The sequence below is a fragment of the Pecten maximus genome, chromosome 3 (genome assembly GCF_902652985.1).
Source record: "Pecten maximus chromosome 3, xPecMax1.1, whole genome shotgun sequence".
Lineage (NCBI taxonomy): Eukaryota > Metazoa > Mollusca > Bivalvia > Pectinida > Pectinidae > Pecten > Pecten maximus.
The window spans coordinates 600,524-626,262 of NC_047017.1; the positions used below are offsets into that span (position 1 = coordinate 600,524).

Genomic DNA, 25,739 nt, shown 5'->3' on the forward strand with positions numbered 1-25,739 from the left:
GACCTTTAATGTGGGAGGAAACTGGAGTACCCACGGGGACCTTTAATGGTGGAGGAAACTGGAGTACCTACAGGGATCTTTAATGTGGGGGAAAACTGGAGTACCCACGGGGATCTTTAATGGTGGAGGAAACTGGAGTACCCACAGGGACCTTTAATGGTGGAGGAAACTGGAGTACCCACGGGGACCTTTAATGTGGGAGGGAATTGGAGTACCCACAGGGACCTTTAATGGTGGAGGAAACTGGAGTACCCACGGGGACCTTTAATGTGGGAGGAAACTGGAGTACACAAGGGGACCTTTAATGTGGGAGGGAACTGGAGTACCCACACGGACCTTTAATGTGGGAGGAAACTGGAGTACCCACGGGGACCTTTAATGTGGGAGGAAACTGGAGTACCCACGGGGACCTTTAATGTGGGAGGAAACTGGAGTACCCACAGGGACCTTTAATGGTGGAGGAAACTGGAGTACCCACAGGGACCTTTAATGTGGGAGGAAACTGGAGTACCCACGGGGACCTTTAATGTGGGAGGAAACTGGAGTACCCACGGGGACCTTTAATGTGGGAGGAAACTGGAGTACCCACAGGGACCTTTAATGTGGGAGGAAACTGGAGTACCCACGGGGACCTTTAATGTGGGAGGAAACTGGAGTACCCACAGAGACCTTTAATGTGGGAGGGAACTGGAGTACCCACACGGACCTTTAATGTGGGAGGAAACTGGAGTACCCACAGGGACCTTTAATGTGGGAGGGAACTGGAGTACCCACACGGACCTTTAATGTGGGAGGAAACTGGAGTACCCACGGGGACCTTTAATGTGGGAGGAAACTGGAGTACCCACAGGGACCTTTAATGTGGGAGGAAACTGGAGTACCCACGGGGACCTTTAATGTGGGAGGAAACTGGAGTACCCACGGGGACCTTTAATGGTGGAGGAAACTGGAGTACCCACAGGGACCTTTAATGTGGGAGGAAACTGGAGTACCCACGGGGACCTTTAATGTGGGAGGAAACTGGAGTACCCACGGGGACCTTTAATGTGGGAGGAAACTGGAGTACCCACACGGACCTTTAATGTGGGAGGAAACTGGAGTACACACGGGGACCTTTAATGTGGGAGGAAACTGGAGTACACACGGGGACCTTTAATGTGGGAGGAAACTGGAGTACCCACGGGGACCTTTAATGTGGGAGGAAACTGTAGTACCCACGGGGACCTTTAATGTGGGAGGAAACTGTAGTACCCACGGGGACCTTTAATGTGGGAGGAAACTGGAGTACCCACGGGGACCTTTAATGTGGGAGGGAATTGGAGTACCCACAGGGACCTTTAATGTGGGAGGGAATTGGAGTACCCACAGGGACCTTTAATGGTGGAGGAAACTGGAGTACCCACGGGGACCTTTAATGTGGGAGGAAACTGGAGTACCCACAGGGACCTTTAATGTGGGAGGGAACTGGAGTACCCACACGGACCTTTAATGTGGGAGGAAACTGGAGTACCCACGGGGACCTTTAATGGTGGAGGAAACTGGAGTACCCACGGGGACCTTTAATGTGGGAGGGAACTGGAGTACCCACACGGACCTTTAATGTGGGAGGAAACTGGAGTACCCACGGGGACCTTTAATGTGGGAGGAAACTGGAGTACCCACAGGGACCTTTAATGTGGGAGGAAACTGGAGTACCCACAGAGACCTTTAATGTGGGAGGAAACTGGAGTACCCACGGGGACCTTTAATGTGGGAGGAAACTGGAGTACCCACAGAGACCTTTAATGTGGGAGGAAACTGGAGTACCCACGGGGACCTTTAATGTGGGAGGGAATTGGAGTACCCACAGGGACCTTTAATGTGGGAGGGAATTGGAGTACCCACAGGGACCTTTAATGGTGGAGGAAACTGGAGTACCCACGGGGACCTTTAATGTGGGAGGAAACTGGAGTACCCACAGGGACCTTTAATGTGGGAGGAAACTGGAGTACCCAAGGGGACCTTTAATGTGGGAGGAAACTGGAGTACCCACGGGGACCTTTAATGTGGGAGGAAACTGGAGTACCCAAGGGGACCTTTAATGTGGGAGGGAATTGGAGTACCCACAGGGACCTTTAATGGTGGAGGAAACTGGAGTACCCACGGGGACCTTTAATGTGGGAGGAAACTGGAGTACCCACGGGGACCTTTAATGTGGGAGGAAACTGGAGTACCCACGGGGACCTTTAATGTGGGAGGGAACTGGAGTACCCACAGGGACCTTTAATGTGGGAGGGAACTGGAGTACCCACGGGGATCTTTAATGTGGGAGGAAACTGGAGTACCCACGGGGACCTTTAATGGTGGAGGAAACTGGAGTACCCACAGGGACCTTTAATGTGGGAGGAAACTGGAGTACCCACGGGGGCCTTTAATGTGGGAGGAAACTGGAGTACCCACGGGGACCTTTAATGGTGGAGGAAACTGGAGTACCCACGGGGGCCTTTAATGTGGGAGGAAACTGGAGTACCCACGGGGACCTTTAATGGTGGAGGAAACTGGAGTACCCACAGGGACCTTTAATGTGGGAGGAAACTGGAGTACCCACAGGGACCTTTAATGTGGGAGGAAACTGGAGTACCCACGGGGACCTTTAATGTGGGAGGAAACTGGAGTACCCACAGGGACCTTTAATGTGGGAGGAAACTGGAGTACCCACGGGGACCTTTAATGAGGGAGGAAACTGGAGTACCTACAGGGACCTTTAATGTGGGAGGAAACTGGAGTACCCACAGGGACCTTTAATGTGGGAGGAAACTGGAGTACCCACAGGGACCTTTAATGTGGGAGGAAACTGGAGTACCCACAGGGACCTTTAATGGTGGAGGAAACTGGAGTACCCACGGGGACCTTTAATGTGGGAGGAAACTGGAGTACCCACGGGGACCTTTAATGTGGGAGGAAACTGGAGTACCCACAGGGACCTTTAATGGTGGAGGAAACTGGAGTACCCACAGGGACCTTTAATGGTGGAGGAAACTGGAGTACCCATGGGGGCCTTTAATGGTGGAGGAAACTGGAGTACCCACAGAGACCTTTAATGTGGGAGGAAACTGGAGTACCCACGGGGACCTTTAATGTGGGAGGAAACTGGAGTACCCACAGAGACCTTTAATGTGGGAGGAAACTGGAGTACCCACAGGGACCTTTAATGTGGGAGGGAATTGGAGTACCCACAGGGACCTTTAATGTGGGAGGAAACTGGAGTACCCACGGGGACCTTTAATGTGGGAGGAAACTGGAGTACCCACAGGGACCTTTAATGTGGGAGGAAACTGGAGTACCCACGGGGACCTTTAATGTGGGAGGAAACTGGAGTACCCAAGGGGACCTTTAATGTGGGAGGGAATTGGAGTACCCACAGGGACCTTTAATGGTGGAGGAAACTGGAGTACCCACGGGGACCTTTAATGTGGGAGGAAACTGGAGTACCCACGGGGACCTTTAATGTGGGAGGAAACTGGAGTACCCACGGGGACCTTTAATGTGGGAGGGAACTGGAGTACCCACAGGGACCTTTAATGTGGGAGGGAACTGGAGTACCCACGGGGATCTTTAATGTGGGAGGAAACTGGAGTACCCACGGGGACCTTTAATGTGGGAGGGAACTGGGGTACCCACAGGGACCTTTAATGTGGGAGGAAACTGGAGTACCCACGGGGGCCTTTAATGTGGGAGGAAACTGGAGTACCCACGGGGACCTTTAATGGTGGAGGAAACTGGAGTACCCACGGGGGCCTTTAATGTGGGAGGAAACTGGAGTACCCACGGGGACCTTTAATGGTGGAGGAAACTGGAGTACCCACAGGGACCTTTAATGTGGGAGGAAACTGGAGTACCCACAGGGACCTTTAATGTGGGAGGAAACTGGAGTACCCACGGGGACCTTTAATGTGGGAGGAAACTGGAGTACCCACAGGGACCTTTAATGTGGGAGGAAACTGGAGTACCCACGGGGACCTTTAATGTGGGAGGAAACTGGAGTACCTACAGGGACCTTTAATGTGGGAGGAAACTGGAGTACCCACAGGGACCTTTAATGTGGGAGGAAACTGGAGTACCCACAGGGACCTTTAATGTGGGAGGAAACTGGAGTACCCACAGGGACCTTTAATGGTGGAGGAAACTGGAGTACCCACGGGGACCTTTAATGTGGGAGGAAACTGGAGTACCCACGGGGACCTTTAATGTGGGAGGAAACTGGAGTACCCACGGGGACCTTTAATGTGGGAGGAAACTGGAGTACCCACGGGGACCTTTAATGTGGGAGGAAACTGGAGTACCCACAGGGACCTTTAATGGTGGAGGAAACTGGAGTACCCACAGGGACCTTTAATGGTGGAGGAAACTGGAGTACCCATGGGGGCCTTTAATGGTGGAGGAAACTGGAGTACCCACAGGGACCTTTAATGTAGGAGGAAACTGGAGTACCCACAGAGATCTTTAATGGTGGAGGAAACTGGAGTACCCACAGGGACCTTTAATGTGGGAGGAAACTGGAGTACCCACGGGGACCTTTAATGTGGGAGGAAACTGGAGTACCCACGGGGACCTTTAATGTGGGAGGAAACTGGAGTACCCACGGGGACCTTTAATGTGGGAGGAAACTGGAGTACCCACGGGGACCTTTAATGTGGGAGGAAACTGGAGTACCCACGGGGACCTTTAATGGTGGAGGAAACTGGAGTACCCACGGGGACCTTTAATGTGGGAGGAAACTGGAGTACCCACGGGGACCTTTAATGTGGGAGGAAACTGGAGTACCCACGGGGACCTTTAATGTGGGAGGAAACTGGAGTACCCACAGGGACCTTTAATGGTGGAGGAAACTGGAGTACCCACGGGGACCTTTAATGGTGGAGGAAACTGGAGTACCCACAGGGACCTTTAATGTGGGAGGAAACTGGAGTACCCACAGGGACCTTTAATGGTGGAGGAAACTGGAGTACCCACACGGACCTTTAATGTGGGAGGAAACTGGAGTACCCACGGGGACCTTTAATGTGGGAGGAAACTGGAGTACCCACAGGGACCTTTAATGTGGGAGGAAACTGGAGTACCCACGGGGACCTTTAATGTGGGAGGAAACTGGAGTACCCACAGGAACCTTTAATGTGGGAGGAAACTGGAGTACCCACAGGGACCTTTAATGTGGGAGGAAACTGGAGTACCCACGGGGACCTTTAATGTGGGAGGAAACTGGAGTACCCACAGTGACCTTTAATGTGGGAGGAAACTGGAGTACCCACGGGGGCCTTTAATGTGGGAGGAAACTGGAGTACCCAGTACTGTTCTCAGATTAAATGACATTGATGTGACAAATCTTAAATAGTGTTTAACATATGTATGGATAGTACGGAGATTCCGGAATGTTTCGATTTTAAATCTATGTCACATAGAAGACGATCCTACATCATCACTTTGAGAAATTAATATAAGCTGAAAGTTTGTTTTCCCATCCCATATGAATAATCTGTATGTTTTTTTAATAGTTTTAGCATTGAATAAAATATTGTTTAAACCAGAGACCTATATACTATATAGGTCTCTGTTTAAACTAATCATAAACTAATCAAAGTCCTTGATTTATGTAGAATCCATTGCCAGGCGAGAATTTCCCTAAGACTGGGAGACGTTATGATTAATTTATGGATATCCATAAATATAGCCCGAGTTTCCTCTGGTCCTGAAACTCGATCGTGCTACCTAGACAAGGAATTCCACCCTAAAATGAAAACAATATCTCACTTAAGTGAAATAAATTTAAAGCATATTTTATCTTAAGACCAAATGGGATTAAATGTTAAAACGGCTTGCCATAGTCAGGGCTTGAGGAAACTCGGGCTACCATAATTTTCAAGAGAAGTGGAAATTGAAAAACGACAGAATTTTGAAAAAGGACATTTCTGAGGTATCGCATGCCATTTTTGTTGAGGAATGTTCTTAGACGAAAAACTCATGATCAGCTGATCAATCAAGCTACACATAGTACAATGGGTACAACCGTGATATTATATAATTGTGCAATCCTCTGATAGTGACATCTATTGGTACTTGTATTGCTATGGTGATGTTTCCATCATATTTGAGACAGTATTTTTTTAATTGTTTTGATATAACAATCAATAAAACATATCCTCCAACGATACCGGTCCGTAAGGGAAATATACACAGAACTGACTAGATTAAGCTGACAAATCTTTTAACAACAATGTTTACCTTATTTTTAACGTTCGGAATGTCTCTGAGTTTACCGTTACAACTCCTGTGGTTCACAAACTATAACGAAAATATGGCGTCAGCTACCAGGTTGGTACAAATCATTTTCATCTGAACCATAACTGCCATAACGCCGGATCTGACAGGATAACTGTATACGTATGATAAAATAACTTTGTAATGTGTTCATGTTTACAATTTTGTAAGTTTAGTTAAGATTATGAAAACATAATGCTAGAAATAATATGAACGATCTATATTACGACCCTAGAGCTGCCTCAAACAGTACTGTCCGTATACAATGTATGTATCCTCGTCTGTCAATACACACAGGCCAGTACACTTAAATTTGAGAAAAATCGTTTATAAACAATTTGGAAACCGATTCAATTAAGCTGTTAAAAGTTAAAGGTACTTCATGTACACGTGTGTGAGTAAGGTTTGAGAAGAAAACAAATGGTTTGTAACCAATTTTGAACACCTCCACAAATTATTTGATGTGGTATATATATATTTGTTAAGGGTAGTTACAGAAACATTAAAAATAGAAATTTCAGTGTAAAATTACTTTAATTAGATGAAATCAAAATCTACAGAATTCAGAAAGCTTATCTGAAATATTTTTTTTGTGAAACAGTTACAATAATATCATTGTACGTCAGTATATTTAAGTGTTTATTTAAAATGGCTATTTATCTAACATTTGGTGCCTGTGACCTAAGCTAATTGTTTCAAGTGAGGTAAATACTTGACAAAGGGATACCTGAACCAGGGTTGTCAGTTGTAAGGTCTTGGAGGTCGAAGACTTCAAATGGGAGAGTACTAGAAGAGTGTGGCAGAACTGGACGGGTCAATTATTGGTGACCAGATAGTTCAACTTGTAGAGCATCTGGCTGGTGTACGCAGGTCCTGGGTTTGAACCCGAGTGTGCATTTTTCCATCCTCTTACAAGTTATCCTGTACCTATATTATGTTAGCATTATGATGAAGGTTTTTGGAGAAAACTGGTGAGAAACATCACAAAACCACATTCATTTCCATGTCGACAATATCCAAAACAGTAGCATAGGATATGCAGCCCTGTGATTACACGATTAAAGTAGGTGGTAACATTATGTGGTACAAGATTGGGTTCTTGTGGGAAGGGAGGTAAATCTAAAATAGATAGGATGTGACAATGGTTCTGGTACTGTTACATATATACACTGTGTATACGTAATTGAAATGATAAACAAAATATATACATGTACATTGTTTATCAACATACATTTTATATCAGTATATGAATGCATCATATATTAATATATGGATACTTTGTATATCAATATTTGAATACATTGTATATCATTATATATGTTTCAATTTAATTTTGGTTTTTTGATTTTCAGAGGCTCCTCATGCAGTTTGAGATGGAGGCCAACATCAAATGGCATGCTAGAGGATACAGAAAAGAAAATACTACAATGTATGTGTATGTTCATAAACATATTTATATTATACCTGTACAATGTATGTATAATATATGTGGATACTTATATATAGATAATATACAATATATGTATGATATGTGGATGATTATACAATTTATGTATACATGTAAATCATATATGTTCATAATATATAAGAAAAAGGAAACTGTCCTTGTGAAGGTTAACATATAAAAATATAACAAAAGACAAGACTTTGCCACTAGGCCTTATCTGGCCTCTCAATCTTCTTCAGGCAGACTGAACATTTGTTTATTTGAACATTGCTTGGAGATGTATGACGTCAACAATTGTGATGACATCATAAGTTTACAATAACGTGATGTAATAAACAAAGTCAGGAAAGATGGAATAATGTACATTCAATAAACTTATTCTGCATTTAAGTTTGGTGTAAACATTTTAATAAACATCTTTTTATTGAAAACTAAAAATCCTCTCTCAGGTTGATCGAGATCTGTTGTCTCCCCCACTAACTCATCAACCTTGAGTCTAATAACATTTGTTTACGTAAGTCATTTATAATTGGAAAAGTATTAACATAGAAAACAATTGAGGAAGGAAGAAAATTTCTTAATTTGTAATACGTCCATTCTAAGCCTTATCTACAGTAACTGAGTACCAACTCATGCTCAGTCTGAATTTTTTACAAAGAAATGTTGCTTTGTATTCCTAATTTATTCTTCCCGACTTTTAAAGTTTTGTGGGAATGGAGCATATAAATATGGCTAGCCTTCGCCATATCATTATAGTTTGAAACTGAACAGTATTGGTAATATAAGTGTATATATAACATTTTATTGTAAGATAAAATATTTTATGGAAACACTGCATTTGATTTTGGGGTGATTAGTGGTGCGCACATCTTGGTGCGAGTTGTCTCCCTTTTCAGAAGCCCTTTTTACTGTTTTCCGGTTACAGAGGCAGAGGGTGGACGTTGAATAGCTCCGCTTGCCAGTTTATGCCACCACCTCCCCACCTCCTCCATTAGCAATGACTTTCAATGAACAGATTAAGCAACTATTTGCTTCCTTAAGTGGCAGTATTGAACCCCACCTTCGTGGCAAATGCATATAATTCTTGAAATATCTAGTCAATTTGGTATCTAGTCAATTTGGTATCTAGTCAATTTGCTAGTAATTTGTTAACCAGACTGATTATATAAATGTTGTGTCTCCCTTGGGATTATTGGTCTCTGGGTGACTGGATAGTTCTTCTAAGTCCTATAAGTCTAGTCAATTTTTGTATTAATTGATGCTACTACAATCATTTTATTCATTACATATTTTGTTGTATTACCCTTGGGATAATTGGTCTTTGGGTGAATGGCAAATACCTATGGAGAACTGTAAATCTTCAATAGCTAGGTATTTGGTTTTTTTTGTAATTGAATTGTACCATTTATTTGGTCACCCATGGGATTATCGGTCTCTGGGTGACACTGACGTCGTTTGGAGTTTAATAAACGACCTTTTTCATTCAGTATGTCTTTGTCATTTCATTAGTGGCCACGAACAAGCAGCTTACGGTGATATAACATATTAATACTTTTATTTTTCAGGTTTAAGCAGCAAGTATGAATCAAAGTTTGTGAATCTTCCGACTAAAAAGTATAACATCTGGACACTAATGGTGAACCCTGATTGTACCGATACTGTGCCACTGGTTCTGCTTCATGGTATGGGAGGGGGCATTGGGCTATGGATCCTCAACTTGGATGAACTAGCAGAAGATAGAACTGTCTATGCCATAGACGTTCTTGGATTTGGAAGAAGTTCACGTCCTGGATTCAGCAGAAATGCAGGCAGAGCTGAGTCAAAATTTGTGGAATCAATTGAAGAGTGGAGAAAGCAAATGGAACTGGAGGAATTCATTTTGCTTGGTCATAGTTTAGGAGGATTTATAAGTACTTCCTACACCATCAAGTATCCAGACTGTGTCCGTCATCTTATTCTAGCAGATCCCTGGGGATTCCCTGACAAGTCAGAAGTACGTGAGATTCCCATGAAGTATCGTGTCATAGCAACAATTGCAAAGCCCTTCAATCCCCTTGCCATCATGAGGGTGGCAGGACCATGGGGTGAGTATAACCGTATATTTATGTTAATCCCAGGTGAATACACACCCAACAGGTACAGATAAGTGACACTTGTCTTTTTTATCTCACCTGGAGAGAGGGGTGGGGCCAAATAGGATAAATAGAAGTAAATCCTTTAAATCTCTACTTATCACAAAGTACTGAATGGATTCAAACAAAATTTGGTCAGAAACATCCTTTGGGAAGGGGAACCGATTTTGTATGAATGATGATACATAGATCACAAGAGCATGCAAAACTGGTTTGTCTGCTTTTAAATGAAATATTTCAGGAATAAATTTTGATGGACCTGCAAATGCCTTGAAGGTCTTTGTCAAAACTCATTTGAAAATAACAATAAATCACTAGCTGGTCCATCTATATTTCAAAAACATACAACTCAGGTTCAACCAATAAACAAAATGTTTTACGAAAATGCTTAGTACTACAATAGAAGGGAGGTAACTGTCTAAACAAGACTAAACTGTAATGCTGCTTATGTATATATAGGTCTATGCCTTTGTTCTGATTTTATATTTATCAAATTTAATGAAATAAGATAAATTGCTCAGGAAACACATTTTAAATTAATTTTATGTAGTTAATTAAAATCAGAATAATTGTGTTCAGATTAAATTATTTAGATAAAACTGACCATCAATCTTATTGGTAGTACTGTATACAGATTAATAAATAAGTTATTGATACAATGTAACTGCTTTTCTCCATATTGCTTTGTTTCTGGGAGGAGAAATTAAAATTTCCAGAATAATAAATAGAACCATTGGAAGCTGAAAACCTCTGGGATGATTTTTTATTATCAAATGATAACTTAATTAGCTATAAAGGAGATTTTCTTATGTGCAATTAGAAGTATTGTAAGTTGTGAATTAAAAGTAGTTTTACAGTAATTTAATTTTCATGAACTGTTGAAATTGACACAAATAGATAGCCAGCAGAATGTCAAACTTTGGTGATATTTCCAGACAAGACACATGATAGTACAGTGTATGGTATTTTTAAGAAAAACTTGATGTATCAAAGGCCTGCTTTTGCTTTCATTCTAGGGCCTGATCTGATTAAACGATTCAGAGGAGATCTCCATGAGAAGTTCTTAGGGAAGCTACAGGATGATACAATATATGACTACATATATCACTGTAATGCCAGGGCCCCGAGGTAAATAGAATGTATTACCCACTGTTTACAGTTATATCACTGTAATGTCAGGGCCCTGAGGTAAATAGAATGTATTACCCACCGTTACCAGTTATATCACTGTAATGTCAGGGCCCCGAGGTAAATAGAATGTATTACCCACTGTTACCAGTTATATCACTGTAATGTCAGGGCCCCGAGGTAAATATAATGTATTACCCACCGTTACCAGTTATATCACTGTAATGTCAGGGCCCCGAGGTAAATAGAATGTATTACCCACTGTTTACAGTTATATCACTGTAATGTCAGGGCCCCGAGGTAAATATAATGTATTACCCACCGTTACCAGTTATATCACTGTAATGTCAGGGCCCCGAGGTAAATATAATGTATTACCCACCGTTACCAGTTATATCACTGTAATGTCAGGGCCCCGAGGTAAATATAATGTATTACCCACCGTTACCAGTTATATCACTGTAATGTCAGAGCCCCGAGGTAAATATAATGTATTACCCACCGTTACCAGTTATATCACTGTAATGTCAGGGCCCCGAGGTAAATATAATGTATTACCCACCGTTACCAGTTATATCACTGTAATGTCAGGGCCCCGAGGTAAATATAATGTATTACCCATCGTTACCAGTTATATCACTGTAATGTCAGGGCCCCGAGGTAAATATAATGTATTACCCACCGTTACCAGTTATATCACTATAATGTCAGGGCCACAAGGTAAATAGAATGTATTACCCACCGTTACCAGTTATATCACTGTAATGTCAGGGCCCCGAGGTAAATATAATGTATTACCCACCGTTACCAGTTATATCACTATAATGTCAGGGCCCTGAGGTAAATATAATGTATTACCCACTGTTACCAGTTATATCACTGTAATGTCAGGGCCCCTGAGGTAAATATAATGTATTACCCACCGTTACCAGTTATATCACTGTAATGTCAGGGCCCCGAGGTAAATATAATGTATTACCCACCGTTACCAGTTATATAAGAGAGAGGTAACAGGAGAACTTGGACCCAAGTCAGAACCTTGATGTTAACTTTAGATCAATGCCACAAACAAGCTGCAGGATCTGGACATGTGATACTGTTTATCCAAATTGTGTGTTCCTGTTCTCTTTGATGCTTATGAAATATTATCCCTGTCCAGGACAGTTTGAAAACTTAAAAAGTGATTTTGACTGAATTTGATATAAAGAACTTAGAATAAGGGGTTTAAGGGGGCTCAATGGTGTGGTACTTTAACTTTAGAAATATAATTAGATATTTGGGGACTTTAACCTTATTTTGTATTGGGCATCTGTTGGCTGAGGGATATGTCTATGTCATATTCAAAGCATTCGATTTGCTCAAAGTTTGTGTCATTTGTGATGATTTTAACATTTAGAAACAATATTGTAAAATGTTTTCAAAAGTAAGTATGGATATGCTGTCATTCCAGTGGGGAGTCCGCATTTCGGGCCATGAGTGACAAATTAGGCCGAGCTACCAACCCCATGGTGGAGAGAATACAGCAAGTCCAGAATGACATTCCCATCACTATGATTCACGGTGAAAACTCTTGGATCAAGAGAGATGCATCTTACCAGGTCAAGGAGCTCCGAAAGGAGAGCAGTGTCGATATCAAGGTATGATAGGAGAGTATTGTTGATATCAAGGTATGATAGAGTATTGTCGATATCAAGGTATGATAGGAGAGTATTGTCGATATCAAGGTATGATAGGAGAGTATTGTCGATATCAAGGTATGATAGGAGAGTATTGTCGATATCAAGGTATGATAGAGTATTGTCGATATCAAGGTATGATAGGAGAGTATTGTTGATATCAAGGTATGATAGGAGAGTATTGTTGATATCAAGGTATGATAGAGTATTGTTGATATCAAGGTATGATAGGAGAGTATTGTCGATATCAAGGTATGATAGGAGAGTATTGTTGATATCAAGGTATGATAGGAGAGTATTGTTGATATCAAGGTATGATAGGAGAGTATTGTCGATATCAAGGTATGATAGGAGAGTATTGTCGATATCAAGGTATGATAGGAGAGTATTGTCGATATCAAGGTATGATAGAGTATTGTTGATATCAAGGTGTGATAGGAGAGTATTGTCGATATCAAGGTATGATAGGAGAGTATTGTCAATATCAAGTATGATAGGAGAGTATTGTTGATATCAAGGTATGATAGAGTATTGTCAATATCAAGGTATGATAGGAGAGTATTGTCAATATCAAGTATGATAGGAGAGTATTGTTGATATCAAGGTATGATAGAGTATTGTCGATATCAAGGTATGATAGGAGAGTATTGTCGATATCAAGGTATGATAGGAGAGTATTGTCGATATCAAGGTATGATAGGAGAGTATTGTCGATATCAAGGTATGATAGGAGAGTATTGTTGATATCAAGGTATGATAGGAGAGTATTGTTGATATCAAGGTATGATAGGAGAGTATTGTCGATATCAAGGTATGATAGGAGAGTATTGTCGATATCAAGGTATGATAGGAGAGTATTGTCGATATCAAGGTATGATAGAGTATTGTCGATATCAAGGTATGATAGGAGAGTATTGTCGATATCAAGGTATGATAGGAGAGTATTGTCGATATCAAGGTATGATAGAGTATTGTTGATATCAAGGTGTGATAGGAGAGTATTGTTGATATCAAGGTATGATAGGAGAGTATTGTCGATATCAAGGTGTGATAGAGTATTGTTGATATCAAGGTATGATAGGAGAGTATTGTCGATATCAAGGTATGATAGGAGAGTATTGTCAATATCAAGGTATGATAGGAGAGTATTGTCGATATCAAGGTATGATAGGAGAGTATTGTCAATATCAAGGTATGATAGGAGAGTATTGTTTATATCAAGGTATGATAGAGTATTGTTGATATCAAGGTATGATAGGAGAGTATTGTCGATATCAAGGTATGATAGGAGAGTATTGTTGATATCAAGGTATGATAGAGTATTGTTGATATCAAGGTGTGATAGGAGAGTATTGTCAATATCAAGGTATGATAGGAGAGTATTGTTGATATCAAGGTATGATAGAGTATTGTTGATATCAAGGTATGATAGGAGAGTATTGTCAATATCAAGGTATGATAGGAGAGTATTGTTGATATCAAGGTATGATAGGAGAGTATTGTCAATATCAAGGTATGATAGGAGAGTATTGTTGATATCAAGGTATGATAGAGTATTGTTGATATCAAGGTATGATAGGAGAGTATTGTCGATATCAAGGTATGATAGGAGAGTATTGTTGATATCAAGGTATGATAGAGTATTGTTGATATCAAGGTGTGATAGGAGAGTATTGTTGATATCAAGGTATGATAGGAGAGTATTGTCGATATCAAGGTATGATAGAGTATTGTTGATATCAAGGTATGATAGGAGAGTATTGTTGATATCAAGGTATGATAGAGTATTGTTGATATCAAGGTATGATAGGAGAGTATTGTTGATATCAAGGTATGATAGGAGAGTATTGTCGATATCAAGGTATGATAGAGTATTGTTGATATCAAGGTATGATAGGAGAGTATTGTTGATATCAAGGTATGATAGAGTATTGTTGATATCAAGGTATGATAGGAGAGTATTGTTGATATCAAGGTATGATAGGAGAGTATTGTTGATATCAAGGTATGATAGAGTATTGTTGATATCAAGGTGTGATAGGAGAGTATTGTTGATATCAAGGTATGATAGGAGAGTATTGTCGATATCAAGGTATGATAGAGTATTGTTGATATCAAGGTATGATAGGAGAGTAGTGTTGATATCAAGGTATGATAGAGTATTGTTGATATCAAGGTATGATAGGAGAGTATTGTTGATATCAAGGTATGATAGGAGAGTATTGTTGATATCAAGGTATGATAGGAGAGTATTGTCGATATCAAGGTGTGATAGAGTATTGTTGATATCAAGGTATGATAGGAGAGTATTGTCGATATCAAGGTATGATAGGAGAGTATTGTCAATATCAAGGTATGATAGGAGAGTATTGTCGATATCAAGGTATGATAGGAGAGTATTGTCAATATCAAGGTATGATAGGAGAGTATTGTCGATATCAAGGTATGATAGGAGAGTATTGTCAATATCAAGGTATGATAGGAGAGTATTGTTGATATCAAGGTATGATAGGAGAGTATTGTCAATATCAAGGTATGATAGGAGAGTATTGTTGATATCAAGGTATGATAGGAGAGTATTGTTGATATCAAGGTGTGATAGAGTATTGTTGATATCAAGGTATGATAGGAGAGTATTGTCAATATCAAGGTATGATAGGAGAGTATTGTTGATATCAAGGTATGATAGGAGAGTATTGTCAATATCAAGGTATGATAGGAGAGTATTGTTGATATCAAGGTATGATAGGAGAGTATTGTTGATATCAAGGTATGATAGGAGAGTATTGTCGATATCAAGGTATGATAGGAGAGTATTGTTGATATCAAGGTATGATAGGAGAGTATTGTTGATATCAAGGTGTGATAGAGTATTGTTGATATCAAGGTATGATAGGAGAGTATTGTCAATATCAAGGTATGATAGGAGAGTATTGTTGATATCAAGGTATGATAGGAGAGTATTGTTGATATCAAGGTGTGATAGAGTATTGTTGATATCAAGGTATGATAGGAGAGTATTGTCAATATCAAGGTATGATAGGAGAGTATTGTTGATATCAAGGTATGATAGGAGAGTATTGTCAATATCAAGGTATGATAGGAAAGTATTGTCAATATCAAGGTATGATAGGAGAGTATTGTTGATATCAAGGTATGATAGGAGAGTATTGTTGATATCAAGGTATGATAGGAGAGTATTGTCAATATCAAGGTATGATAGGAGAGTATTGTCAATATCAAGGTATGATAGGAGAGTATTGTTGATATCAAGGTATGATAGGAGAGTATTGTCAATATCAAGGTATGATAGGAGAGTATTGTTGATATCAAGGTATGATAGGAGAGTATTGTTGATATCAAGGTGTGATAGAGTATTGTCAATATCAAGGTATGATAGGAGAGTATTGTCAATATCAAGGTATGATAGGAGAGTATTGTTGATATCAAGGTATGATAGGAGAGTATTGTCAATATCAAGGTATGATAGGAGAGTATTGTTGATATCAAGGTATGATAGAGTATTGTTGATATCAAGGCATGATAGGAGAGTATTGTCGATATCAAGGTATGATAGGAGAGTATTGTCGATATCAAGGTATGATAGGAGAGTATTGTTGATATCAAGGTATGATAGGAGAGTATTGTTGATATCAAGGTATGATAGAGTATTGTTGATATCAAGGTATGATAGGAGAGTATTGTTGATATCAAGGTATGATAGAGTATTGTTGATATCAAGGTATGATAGGAGAGTATTGTTGATATCAAGGTATGATAGGAGAGTATTGTTGATATCAAGGTATGATAGAGTATTGTTGATATCAAGGTGTGATAGGAGAGTATTGTTGATATCAAGGTATGATAGGAGAGTATTGTCGATATCAAGGTATGATAGAGTATTGTTGATATCAAGGTATGATAGGAGAGTAGTGTTGATATCAAGGTATGATAGAGTATTGTTGATATCAAGGTATGATAGGAGAGTATTGTTGATATCAAGGTATGATAGGAGAGTATTGTTGATATCAAGGTATGATAGGAGAGTATTGTCGATATCAAGGTATGATAGAGTATTGTTGATATCAAGGTATGATAGGAGAGTATTGTCGATATCAAGGTATGATAGGAGAGTATTGTCAATATCAAGGTATGATAGGAGAGTATTGTCGATATCAAGGTATGATAGGAGAGTATTGTCAATATCAAGGTATGATAGGAGAGTATTGTCGATATCAAGGTATGATAGGAGAGTATTGTCAATATCAAGGTATGCTAGGAGAGTATTGTTGATATCAAGGTATGATAGGAGAGTATTGTCAATATCAAGGTATGATAGGAGAGTATTGTTGATATCAAGGTATGATAGGAGAGTATTGTTGATATCAAGGTGTGATAGAGTATTGTTGATATCAAGGTATGATAGGAGAGTATTGTCAATATCAAGGTATGATAGGAGAGTATTGTTGATATCAAGGTATGATAGGAGAGTATTGTCAATATCAAGGTATGATAGGAGAGTATTGTTGATATCAAGGTATGATAGAGTATTGTTGATATCAAGGTATGATAGGAGAGTATTGTCGATATCAAGGTATGATAGGAGAGTATTGTTGATATCAAGGTATGATAGGAGAGTATTGTTGATATCAAGGTGTGATAGAGTATTGTTGATATCAAGGTATGATAGGAGAGTATTGTCAATATCAAGGTATGATAGGAGAGTATTGTTGATATCAAGGTATGATAGGAGAGTATTGTTGATATCAAGGTGTGATAGAGTATTGTTGATATCAAGGTATGATAGGAGAGTATTGTCAATATCAAGGTATGATAGGAGAGTATTGTTGATATCAAGGTATGATAGGAGAGTATTGTCAATATCAAGGTATGATAGGAAAGTATTGTCAATATCAAGGTATGATAGGAGAGTATTGTTGATATCAAGGTATGATAGGAGAGTATTGTTGATATCAAGGTATGATAGGAGAGTATTGTCAATATCAAGGTATGATAGGAGAGTATTGTCAATATCAAGGTATGATAGGAGAGTATTGTTGATATCAAGGTATGATAGGAGAGTATTGTTGATATCAAGGTATGATAGGAGAGTATTGTTGATATCAAGGTATGATAGGAGAGTATTGTTGATATCAAGGTGTGATAGAGTATTGTCAATATCAAGGTATGATAGGAGAGTATTGTCAATATCAAGGTATGATAGGAGAGTATTGTTGATATCAAGGTATGATAGGAGAGTATTGTCAATATCAAGGTATGATAGGAGAGTATTGTTGATATCAAGGTATGATAGAGTATTGTTGATATCAAGGCATGATAGGAGAGTATTGTCGATATCAAGGTATGATAGGAGAGTATTGTCGATATCAAGGTATGATAGGAGAGTATTGTTGATATCAAGGTATGATAGGAGAGTATTGTTGATATCAAGGTATGATAGAGTATTGTTGATATCAAGGTATGATAGGAGAGTATTGTCGATATCAAGGTGTGATAGGAGAGTATTGTCGATATCAAGGTATGATAGGAGAGTATTGTTGATATCAAGGTATGATAGGAGAGTATTGTCGATATCAAGGTGTGATAGGAGAGTATTGTCGATATCAAGGTATGATAGGAGAGTATTGTTGATATCAAGGTATGATAGGAGAGTATTGTCGATATCAAGGTATGATAGGAGAGTATTGTCAACATAAAGATATGAAAGGAGAGTATTGTCAACATAAAGATATATTTACATTCCTAATGTGGTTTGCTGATATGAACATACCAAGTGAAAACAACAAACATATGACCATGAATACACTATGAAAACCCTATGAAAACATTGTCTCTCGTGCAAATCACCTGATTAATCGGTTCGTATTAATACGCCATCGACAGTAAGACAGGAAGAGTAGCTTCCCTTGGATCGATAACGTTGGTACAAGATAAGTGTTTAAAATATTGAATGATTGTATTTAATATTATTTTTACTTTAATACTTTCTTTTTGTTTTATACAAAATTAAACAAAAAGGACCGGAAAATGCGGAACGACATTAAAACAATGGCGTGGTGCATAGGCGGGATCTCCCGGCTGTTCTAATAATTTGGCGTTTCGTCGTATACATGACAAATTTTTCTTTTTAATAAAATTTCTCGTTTTCTCGATATAAATTTTTTAAATTAAGGTTATGTAAAAATATGAATTGAATAGATTTTTTACAATTTTCATTGCGGCTATGAATACCAGTAGCTAGCTACATATCCTCCGAGGCGCGCTACCACGCGCCACGGGATATGTAGCTAGCTACTGGTATTCATAGCCGCAATGAAAATTAAAAAAATCTATTCAATCCATATATGAAAGGAGAGTATTTTCAACATTAAAATACTTCTTCTCAATAACCAAGTGGTCAAGGGACTTGATATTATGCTTGGGTGCTATCAAATTTGTTCAAATGAATTACCTTGACCTTCATTCAGTGTAACATTGGTCAAATAGGCTAAATTCTTTTAATAACTTCTCAATAACCAAGAGGCCTAGGGACTCGATATTGGGCCTGTTACATGCTTAGATGAAGGGCTACCAAGATTGTTCTAATGAATGTTCAAATGAATGGCCATGACCTACATTCAAGGTCAGGGGGGTCAAATAGGCTTAAATCTTTAAACAATGATTTCACAATAGCCAAGAGACCCTGATACGTGATATTAGGCAAATAGTATGCTGGAAGGCCTAGAAAATCTATTGCCATGAATAGACCTACCCTACTCTCATATATGAATGAAGTGGTAATCAGCATAGTATTTGCAGAAATGACCTAGATAAACTTCAAAGTTGCTGTAGAGCCAGGTGAGGGATACAAGCCCATTAGACCTTTTGTTGCATCTTTCTGATCTCACACCAAGGAATGCCCCTTTATTTTGACCAAAGGGTCAGGATGACCTATAGCCATCGTGCTCTGTCCATCGTTGTCCGCCGTGCGCTGTGCTCCGTGAGATTTTTTCTTTCAAAACACTACTCCTCCTTAACCCCAAATTTGGTGTGAAACATCATTGGGGGAGGGCAATCATATTTTACATAAATGATCTGCTCTGACCCCTAGGGCCCCAGTGGTGGGGCCCCAAATGGGGAATTTTTATGAATTATTGCTTTAAAACCCTACTCCTCCTTAACCCTTGGGCGGATTACATCCAAATTTGCTGTGATTGGGGAGGCAATCATATTTTATATCAATAAGGCTGGTGTGACCCCTAGGGATAAAAGGGCAGGGCCCAAAAAGGGGAACTTTGCTGTAATTTTGCTTTAAAACTCTACTCCTCCTTTACCCTTGGGTGGATTACATCCATACTTGGTATGAAACATCATTGGGGTAGGACAATCATATTTTATATAAATGAGGCTAGTGTGATGTAAGGGGACTGAGTAGCGGGGCCCCAAACGGGGAACTTTGGTGAATCATTGCTTTAAAACTCTACTCCTCCTTAACCCTTCGGAGAATTACATCCAAATTTGGTGGGAAACATCATTTATGGAGGGCAATCATGTTTTTTATAAATGAGGCTAGTGCGACCTAAGGGCCTTAGTGGCGGGGCCCCAAAAGGGGAAATTTGGTGAATTGTTGCTTTAAAACCCTACTCCTCCTTAACCCTTGGGTGGATTACATCCAAATTTGGTGTGAAACATTAATGGGGGAGAGCAATCATTTTTAGCTCACCTGGTCCGAAGGACCAAGGTGAGCTTATGCCATACCGTTGCGTCCGTCGTCCGTCTGTCCGTCAACAATTGACTTCTTCTTCATAACCACACATCAGAATTTTGGTCAGAAGCATCCCTATGGGGTGGGGACTCAAAATTGTACAAATGGTGGGGCTGACCCCCAAGGGGTCTGAGGGGCGGGGCAAAAAGGGGTCAATTTGGCTCTCTTAATATAAACGACTTCTCTGAAACCAAGCAATGGATATATCGCTCATATTTGCCTGGTAACATCACTATGGGGTGGGGATTAAAAATTGTACAAATGATGGAGCTGTCCCCCCAGGGGCCTGAGGGGCGGGGCCAAATGTGGTCAATTGGGCTATATTGATATTAGCGACTTCTTCTCTGAAACCAAGCAATGGATATTGCTCATATTTGCCTGGTAGCATCACTATTGGGTGGGGATTCAAAATTGTACAAATGGTGAGGCTGACCCCCAGGGGCCTGAGGGGCGGGGCCAATAGGGGTCAATTTGGCTGGATTGATATGAACAACTTCTCTGAAACTAAGCAAGGGATATCGCTCCTATTTGCCTGGTAGCATCCTTTTGGGTAGGGATTCAAAATTTTACAAAGGAAGGAACTGGCCCCCACTCCCCCAGAGGGCGGGGTCAAAAGGGGTCAATTGGTTTAAACAACTTCTTTTCTGAAACTAAGCAATGGATATCACTCACATTTGTGTGGTAGCATCCCTATGGGGTTGTGCCAAAAGTCTATTTTATTTCATGGATTAATGTATTTTTTGGCATAAAAACCTCGCGTACCCATATAAAATGCCTATGATATATTGACATAGCAATACCAGTGAATAATATACTTAATCATCATTCTTGTTTCATATCTCATGAAATCCAGGTGAGCGATACAGGCCCTCTGGGCCTCTTGTTTATATAAATGAGGCTGGTGGGGCACCTAGGGACAGAGGGGTGGGGCCTAAGAAGGGGAACTTTGCTTAAATTTTGCTTTACAACCCAACTCCTCCTTAACCCTTGGGTGGATTACATAGTACATCTAAATTTAAATATCATTGGGGGAGGGCAATTATATTTAATATAAATGAGACTGGTGTGACCCAAAGGGCCCGAGTGGCGGGGGCCCAAAAAGGGAAATTTGGTGAATTATTGTTTTAATGCCCTACTCCTTCTTAACCCATAACCCTTAACATCATAAAGGAATGGCAATCATAATTTATATAAATGAGGCTTGTGGGGCCCCTGGGGACAGAGGGGCAAGGCCCCAAATGGGGAACTTAGCCAAAATTTGCTTTAAAATACTACTCCTCCTTAATGCCTTAATTGATTACAACCAAATTTGGTTTGTAACATCATAAGGGGCTGGCAATCATAATTATTTACATAAATGAGACAGGTCCGTCCCCTGGGGAAAGAAGGGTGGGGCCCCCAAAAGGAGCACTTAGGATAAATATTGCTTTAAAACACTAACTCCTCCTTAATGCCTTATGATTACAACCATATTTAGTATATGAAACATCATTGGGGAAGGACAATTCTAATTGATTTAAATGAGGCTGGTCCGACTCATGGGGATTCAAAAAACTAATCATGGTCCAGCTGACCCCCAGGGGACTGAGGGATGGGTATGAAAGGGGTCAATTTGGCTAAAGATATATAAACGACTTATCTGAAACTAAGTTTTGTACATCGCTCAGAGACATGGCTGTTCTCCACCTGCTGGAAGTACTCAAGTATGAAATGTTTGCTTTATATTTTACAGGTGATCAGTGATGCGGGACACCATGTGTATGCCGATGAATGGGACGTTTTCAATCAAACCGTGCAGAAAGTATGCAGAAGGGTGAAACATAGTCAACTTCAGGATAATTCAGGAAATATGTCAGGATCTGCTAAACGACTACAACAAACTTCTGGACAGGAACGACGTGTGGAAGTGATCGTAGAGAGTAATCTATAATGAAGATTTAGATTAATATTTAAACTCTTGTCAAACGTATTCGCCCCGGTTGCCATGCTTCATTTAATTTATTCTTGTTTTTATTAACGTATTATGATTATCATTCTTTATAAGTTATAAGAAGATCTGAGTTTAACTGATGTATACTGAAGTCTGGTGTCAGAAGATCTGAGTTTAATTGTTGTTGTATCCCGAAGTTGGTATCAAAATATCTCAACTGTTGTACCGAAGTCTGGTATCAAAATATCTTGATGTAACTGTTGTTCCCTGAGGTGTGTTATAAAAATATTTTGATTTAACTGGTTTTGTGCCCTGAAGTCTGGTATCAGAGGAACCAATTAAACTGGTCGATTAACTGTTGTACCCAGAAGTCTGGTCGATTAACTGTTGTACCCAGAAGTCCAGTCGATTAGCTGTTGTACCCAGAAGTCTGGTCGATTAACTGTTGTACCCAGAAGTCTGGTCGATTAGCTGTTGTACCCAGAAGTCTGGTCGATTAACTGTTGTACCCAGAAGTCTGGTCGATTAACTGTTGTACCCAGAAGTCCGGTCGATTAGCTGTTGTACCCAGAAGTGTGGTATTGGGGTTTAAATCTTTTTTATACCAGAAGTCAGGTATCGGAAAACAGTTTCCAATCCCTATGTTTTTTACATTCATATCAAAGGACATTTACAGCAAATTTTATCAAATATTATGACTGTGATACCTATTGTCATACCTTGGTTTATAATAATATCTTTATATCAGTATGTCTTTTGAAGAATTACTGGCATTGTTGGTTTATATCTCTGTAATTCTAGAATAATAGAAAGTTGTAGAAATGTTCCAACGCTTTTAACATGACAATAGAAAGTTGTAGAAATGTTCCAACACTTTTAACATGACAATAGAAAGTTGTAGAAATGTTCCAACACTTTTAACATGACAGTTTTTGATATTTATTTAAAACATTGAAAGTATGTTGACCTTATTTAGTTTTAATCGTTTGTGTCTTTTTAGAGATGATCAGATATGTTGGCTGTGTGGATAATATTATATGTTATTGTTTTACATTAATGGATCAGAGTTGCTCAAACCTGTTATCACATGATACAAGCCTGGTATCTGCATTTGTTTATCATAGATCTATAACCATTTAAAAGTGACACATTGTAAATGACATACATATTATTTCTGAACATTCACATTTCAATTTCTTCACCATTTCTTTAAGTCTGCTTTGGTATCACCTCACCTGGTGTCTATGATAGTATATTTCATTAACAAACCGGTGATGTTTTTACTGTCATTGCCTGTACCCACAGATGATCGAGGCTAGTCCCTGCTGTTTATTGTAACACTTACATGCTTGCTATTACTCAAGATATGTTTATTGAATAATGATATGTATTTTATGTTGGTCAAGTCCTCAATTTGAAATATTTGCACTTCATGTATAAAGTACATTTTTACATTAAGAACAAAAAGACAATCACGGAGCTTCAATTGTGCACAGGGTTGATATAAGGTACTATTTACAGAGTGATGATGATTAGATGATTAGAACAGTTAGGGGGTTACATGTGCAATGATGACATGAAGGGGGGCAGTATAGCAGGATTATGACACGGTACCGTTATACAGTATAGGAGGGTTATGACACGGTACGGTTATACAGTATAGGAGGATTATGACACGGTACCGTTATACAGTATAGGAGGATTATGACACAGTACGGTTATACCGTATAGGAGGATTATGACACGGTACCGTTATACAGTATAGGAGGATTATGACACAGTACCGTTATACAGTATAGGAGTATTATGACACAGTACGGTTATACAGTATAGGAGGGTTATGACACAGTACCGTTTACAGAGTGATGATGATTAGAGGGATACCGTTGGGGGTTACAGTAATGAGGATGAACGGTGGTTACAGTATAGCAGATTATGACACGGTACCGTTATACAGTATAGGAGGGATTATGACACGGTACCGTTATACAGTATAGGAGGATTATGACACGGTACCGTTATACAGTATAGGAGGATTATGACACAGTACCGTTATACCGTATAGGAGGATTATGACACGGTACCGTTATACAGTATAGGAGGATTATGACACAGTACCGTTATACAGTATAGGAGGGTTATGACACGGTACCGTTATATAGTATAGGAGGATTATGACACGTACGGTTATACCGTATAGGAGGATTATGACACGGTACCGTTATACAGTATAGGAGGATTATGACACGGTACCGTTATACAGTATAGGAGTATTATGACACGGTACCGTTATACAGTATAGGAGGATTATGACACGGTACCGTTATACAGTATAGGAGGATTATGACACGGTACCGTTATACCGTATAGGAGGATTATGACACGGTACCGTTATACAGTATAGGAGGATTATGTCACAGTACAGTTATACAGTATAGGAGGATTATGACACGGTACCGTTATACAGTATAGGAGGATTATGACACAGTACCGTTATACAGTATAGGAGGATTATGACACGGTACCGTTATACAGTATAGGAGGGTTATGACACGGTACCGTTATATAGTATAGGAGGATTATGACACAGTACCGTTATACAGTATAGGAGGATTATGACACGGTACCGTTATACAGTATAGGAGGATTATGACACAGTACCGTTATACCGTATAGGAGGATTATGACACGGTACCGTTATACAGTATAGGAGGATTATGTCACAGTACAGTTATACAGTATAAGAGGATTATGACACAGTACCGTTATACAGTATAGGAGGATTATGACACAGTACCGTTATACAGTATAGGAGGATTATGACACAGTACCGTTATACAGTATAGGAGGATTATGACAAAGTACCGTTATACAGTATAGGAGGATTATGACACAGTACCGTTATACAGTGGTAATCCAAGGTTACAAGATGTAGTTCACTTGTCCTACTTCATGGAATGTGTCAAATGCACTTGGTTATGTTTTATTGGTACACTTATTTCAATATAAGATGATATTATTGATTTGTGTATCATTCATTTTCAAATTTACATTGATCAACTGAAATCTTTAAATATTTATGTTGTATATTTTTAAATAAAGTGAATAACGTTACTGAATTATCCATGTTTTTTTTACCAGGTACATATTATAAAACCCTTGATCTCTGGTCGGTTGACTTCTTGCATAATTCTCACCAACTATGCTTCAGAAAGTCCTAGCAAAATGTTCATCTGTGCAGACATACAAAATTGTACCTTGACCTTTTAACCAGTGACGTTAACCTTTCGACCTCAACAGGAACTTTGGTGAATTGAACATCTTGACCAAATTTCGTATAATCCGTCAACAATACTAAAGTTATCAG

The 25,739-nt window shown here is 39.5% G+C and overlaps 1 protein-coding gene across 2 annotated transcripts; it reads left to right on the forward strand.

Annotated features, from left to right (window-relative positions):
- Window positions 1–6,318: 6,318 nt before the first annotated feature.
- Window positions 6,319–25,486, forward strand: LOC117322885 ((Lyso)-N-acylphosphatidylethanolamine lipase-like). Of its 2 annotated transcripts, none has more exons than XM_033877823.1 (7): window positions 6,319–6,348; window positions 7,647–7,723; window positions 9,307–9,825; window positions 10,890–11,001; window positions 12,452–12,638; window positions 22,175–24,209; window positions 24,305–25,486. In XM_033877823.1, the coding sequence occupies exons 1-6, from the start codon at window positions 6,332–6,334 to the stop codon at window positions 22,370–22,372; spliced, it is 1,110 nt and encodes a 369-aa protein (XP_033733714.1). In that variant the 5' UTR covers window positions 6,319–6,331; the 3' UTR covers window positions 22,373–24,209; window positions 24,305–25,486. The 2 variants fall into 2 exon arrangements, with proteins under 2 accessions (XP_033733714.1, XP_033733713.1); XM_033877822.1 differs by having other exon boundaries at window positions 22,175–24,173; window positions 24,338–25,486.
- Window positions 25,487–25,739: the final 253 nt, after the last annotated feature.

Excerpts from the sequence above, each read along its gene's own strand:
- LOC117322885 (XM_033877823.1), top strand. Across the intron at positions 9,826-10,889 it reads GAGGGTGGCAGGACCATGGG|GGCCTGATCTGATTAAACGA; the intron begins GTGAGTATAACC and ends CTTTCATTCTAG. Across the intron at positions 11,002-12,451 it reads TGTAATGCCAGGGCCCCGAG|TGGGGAGTCCGCATTTCGGG; the intron begins GTAAATAGAATG and ends CTGTCATTCCAG.